At 45.4% G+C, this 5,116-nt stretch overlaps 1 protein-coding gene across 1 annotated transcript; it reads right to left on the reverse strand.

Moving 5' to 3' along the window:
- Nucleotides 1-1,455: 1,455 nt before the first annotated feature.
- On the reverse strand, nt 1,456-4,569 carry LOC116196543 (zinc transporter 5). Its single transcript, XM_031526317.1, has one exon. It carries the CDS (start codon nt 4,505-4,507, stop codon nt 1,949-1,951), a length of 2,559 nt encoding a protein of 852 aa, XP_031382177.1. The 5' UTR covers nt 4,508-4,569; the 3' UTR covers nt 1,456-1,948.
- Nucleotides 4,570-5,116: the final 547 nt, after the last annotated feature.

A 5,116-nucleotide genomic window follows, 5' to 3' on the forward strand; every position in this document is an offset into this window, starting at 1 on the left:
CGCATTGGACGAGAGAAATAACAAAACGGAAAATGGGGGAAAGAGAAAACAAAAGAGTTGGGTGAGGTTTTGGTCCCTCAAAATATTTTGTCATTATTTTCGTCCCTCAATATCCATTCCGTCTAATATTTTAGTCCTGCCGTCATCTTGCGTGTGCGAACCATGACGAAAATCTCACGTGGCGGATAAATTGGACGTAACGTCATTAACCACCCCCAAAATTGCCAAAAACAGCGTCGTTGTCTTCCTCGATCGAAGCCCGCCCTAAACGACGTCGTTCCCCCTCTTACTCAACAACATAAACGGAGGGTTGAATGCCCCCCTTGAAAGCATGTTACCCGGAATCCCCAATTTGCCAATTACAAGCCCTAATTGTGATTTTGCACCCCCAAATTCTAAGCCCTAATTGCAGAGCGGGGTGAGGTTGGAGAAATCGTCGGGTACTTGACTAGATTGGCGGTTGGAGTGGAGACTGAGAACCCGGAGCTGGGTGAGCTGGCCGATGGTGTTGGGGGGGATGAGGCCCACGAGAAAGAGATGCAAGAGACTCGAAATGGATATAGGTCAAATGCTAAAGGAGAACTTGGAAAACGTTTTTCGATAATACCGCCAGCTAGATAACAATGCTTCTTTTCAGCTTTATTTTCCTCTCTCACCGCTTTCCATCCCTCACGATCACTTCTATTCATCGTTTAGGGCGGGCTTCAATCCAGGAAGACAACGACGCCGTTTTTGGCAATTTTGGGGTGGTTAATGGCATTACGTTCAGCTCATCCGCCACGTGAGATTTCCATCATGGCTGGCACGCGTAAGATGACAGTATGACTAAAACATCAGACCGAATGAATATTGAGAGACTAAAACAATGACAAAATATTTTGAGAGAGCAAATCTAAGGTATTGGAATCTTCCAAGAACCAAAACCACACCCAACTCGAAAACAAAAGGAAAACAGTTTCCATTAAATTAGCAAATTTTCCCTCTTGAATGGGAATATATATAACATATATATATATATATATATTAAAACTTTAAAAAGAAAGGGCTAAGAAAGGAAGGAATTGATTTTTTTTTTTTGATAGTTGGCTGGAATTGAATTTTAGTTGTCCTTTTGCAAGTATGCCGACTGAAAGTTTCTACATAGGCTTGATTAGCAAGATGATGTTTAGGTTGCACGAAACTCGTAAATTTACGACACTCATAGTGGTTGTTTTTCTTCTTATTGCCAAAATGTAGTTTTGTTTCTCATGATTTTCGTTTGTTTTCTAATAGAAAAAACAAGAACGATGCATTTGCGAACGATTCTGAGCTTCTGATTGTGTCTTTTGCACAAGTTCAAATATATTTTTCCTACGAGAAACCAGAAAAAAGGACTTCCTTTAGTCCGTCATCCAAGTTCCTGTCTGTCAAGTAAAACTGCGAGCTTTTCGTTTCACATCCAACTGATAACGCAGAAGAGACAACTTTCATAATTTGGTACTATGCAAAAGTTCATCTGTTTGAAAAGGAATCTCTTTGCTGAGTTCATAAGCTGATCATCCCAGCAGTTTAGTAATAGGCGCAAGATCACAAAACTCATACACGAGATGCTGCTTTTCAAGAGTGAAGGAGGCTTATACCCGACGGCACTAATTACCATCTATGTTTCTTCAGAATCTACCAGCATTTCCATTCTACACCAAATGCCTCGTAATTACAAGGAAGAAAAAAATGACTCCAGTTCTGGTCTAAGAGATCTGGTCAGCCTATCTCCTTGCTTATTAGTGTGCAACCACCATGTATATGAACAAACTCAAGAACCCATGCAAATTCAGCAGCTTACAACACTGCAGCAGCAGATCACCACCATATTCTCAGAAAGCTCGAGCCACCTTTCTTAATTGATGAGGTACTGATCTTTTCTTCGTTGGACCACTTTCAAAAGGATTGCTCAGCTCATTCCCATTGACTAAACTTTGACACGCTCCACCTGCACCGTAAGATCCTTAACCCCAGCATCTCGCAGCATGTGTGAAACCTGAGCTTTTGCAGAAGCCTTGTCAGCTTCCGTCTCAACATGCAGATGAACAGTCCCGACAACATCTGTGTTTGTAAGGCTCCACACATGCATCTTCCTGATGCCATGGATACCCTTCATATTGATTATACTCTTCAGTGCCTCGAACAGGTCCTGTTCATGGGTCCTGGGAACTCGCTGTAGTAGAATCTCTGCGGAGTTCCTGAGCAGTGGAACGACTGACAAAACAATCAGGACAGAGATGAATATGGAACAGGCGGGGTCTGCGACAAGCCACCCCTTGTACTTGATCAATAGTGTTGAGATGACAACCCCAACACTCCCCAATGTATCCGCAAGAACGTGTAGGAATATTCCTTCCATGTTGTGGTCAATGTGGCGATGCTGGGTGTTCTCTTGGGGGCCTTGGTCACCCAGTGGTACGCCAATTTTGGAACACGGGACTGTGGATGGATGACCATGGTGGTGGTGGTCATGGTCACGGTGAATTTCAGCTTGAGGGTGTACATGAACATGACAATGGTCATTTTGGCCATCAAGATGGTGATCATGATCACAAGGACCATGATGAGCATGATCATGCTCATGACCATGAGAATGATCCATGTTACCGTGCAAGTAAGCATGGGCATCGGGGTCCACCATCTTACTGCTGCAAGTACTTCCATGATCAGAATGATGGTGTTTGTGGTCATCACTCCGACCAGAACATGAACTTCCATGGCAGCTATTCACAATAGTAATAGGCCCCGCATGCTTCTCATGGCATTTGTCACCATGTTTGTGCTGATGGTGATGATGGTGGGAATGGGAATGAGAATGAGAATGAGAATGAGAGCAGGATCCACCATGTGCATGATGATGCTCCTCATGGAAGAAGATCAAACCGACCACATTCACAACAAACCCTCCAATGGAAACTGCTAACAGACTATTAGTCGATATCTCTTGAGGGTCCAGAATCCTCTCGATTGACTCCAACACAATAAGAGCTCCCACCAATACAAGAAACACAGCATTAACATATCCTGACAGAACCTCAAACCTCCCACGACCATAATTAAACTGACTGTTTGCAGGCAGGCGGGAAATGTACGAGGCATAGAGTCCTATAGCAAGGGCGGCGCAGTCAAACAGCATGTGACATGCATCAGAGATAAGCCCGAGGCTGTTGCTCATGAACCCAACAACAAATTCCACGACCATGTATGCTGTGTTGATCAAAAGGAAGAGTGCAATCTTCCGAGATTTCCTCTCGCTCAAGATATGTCGAATGGGCTTCATACCTAAAGCAAAAAATGAATCTGAAGATTCCAAGCCCATTTCAAGATAGCTCGAGTAGACAGGATCCAACTCAGTAACAGCAATGTAAAGTAAGAACCCACAGAGCAATAGACCCCAGAGTGAGAGCTCTGGAAAGTAGAACAGCTCCAAGACCAGTGTGCAGGCATATGTGACCACAAATTCTCTCCGGAAATCTTTGGGGCTTGCCAGCTTCTCATCAGTAAAATTCTCGGTCAGTAACACTCCAAAAACAACTGTATTAGCTAAGGGCCACCCTAAATTACTAATAGATATACTATCACCATCGTGCTCGAATATGGCGATACCAATAACTGCAGGGATAAATAGCAAAACTGTGGTATAGAACAGGGAAATCAATCTGACCCGTTTTCGACCCAGCTCTCGAACTGTCCCCCAATTCATGGAGACCCTCTCGTAGCACCCCAAAAATCCAGAAAGAAATGGTAACAGCATAGGCCAAACCCTAATGCATTTCTCTCCAGGAAGCCCTAGGAACCCTAATTTATTCGAAAATGGGAGACAATCAATCCGATCCCAGCTCAGTGCTAACAGAAACAGCCCAACAAACAGAGCCACAAACCCCCGGATCCTAGACATCCGGTTTTTGATCCGGTAACTAAAGCTCCGGTCTTTACCTTCGGCAATGAACCGGGCGGCCACATTACCGGACAATTCGGCGAGGATCATGGCAGCAGCACCGCAGTACCGGAGAGCTTGAAATCGAAGGAGGAACACAATGGCCAAAAGAAACGATTTTGAGACGATAATTTGATGCTGGGATCGGTTGATTGAGCTCAGAGACGGGAAGGGTCCGTTTTGCAAGGAGAAAGGGATGGTGAGAAGGAAGGAGAGGAGGGAGACGAGGAAGGAGAAGGGAAAGAGGGAGAAGGAGGAAGGGGAGGAGCGGAGGAAGGGTAGGAGCGAGTAGAGCGAACGGAGGGAGAAGAGAAGGAGCAAGAGGGAGGAGAAAGAGTAGGGCTTGGAGGGTTTGGAGGCGGAGGTGAGGGAGGAGAATGGGCGGGCCTTCGATGGGGTCGGCGTCGGAGTGGAGGGAGGAAAACCGTAAATCGGGTAGGAGGGTCGGGCAGAGAAGGTGGTGGCGGCCCCCGAGGAGGCGCCGCGCGGGGGAACGGATAGGCGGTGAGGCCGGTGGTGATGGTGGTGCTGCTGATGTTGATCCGCCATGATCGGTCGCCGGAGAGTGTGGGAGACTCTTTCGGTCTCGAGGCCTTTAAGGCTGTCCGAAGTCCACCGAAGACTGTTGCTGGGAGAAGACTTCTGAAAGCGAACTGGCGGGAAATTTCACCTTGACCCCCTAGTTGTTCGTTATTTTCAATTGTTTCCTCAAACTTGTCTTTCGTCTCTGTATTACCCCATGATAGATCGTTGGCCAGACACATGGCGTCTCCGTCAAAAGCTGGTTATTCACGTCATGGTTGCGCCGAGTTAGGCTACATTACGCCGGCAAACCCAAATGTGCATCTCGCAGATCAACTGAAATTTTTATTAAGATATTTGATCAGAGATAGTTCGTTTTTTTAATTTGAATGGATCGATTTGAAAGAGTAAACATTTTTCACTCGATTCTTCTACCTTTATAATTCTTTATTTGTAAATCCCTCAACTCAAGCCCCATCGGGCTTATTAGACTCTCGCATAATAATAAACTCTTACATTCGATATTCTAATTCAAAACAGATTTGCCAACGATTCTACCAACATCAGCGATCATTCGATCAACCTAATAAAGTTCGGTTCTCGATCCACTACGACGGTCATGTGCCATACTCCTCC

This window comes from Punica granatum, chromosome 2 (genome assembly GCF_007655135.1).
Source record: "Punica granatum isolate Tunisia-2019 chromosome 2, ASM765513v2, whole genome shotgun sequence".
Lineage (NCBI taxonomy): Eukaryota > Viridiplantae > Streptophyta > Magnoliopsida > Myrtales > Lythraceae > Punica > Punica granatum.

Excerpts from the sequence above, each read along its gene's own strand:
- LOC116196543 (XM_031526317.1), bottom strand. The coding sequence starts at position 4,507 with ATGGCGGATCAACATCAGCAGCACCACCATCACCACCGGCCTCACCGC.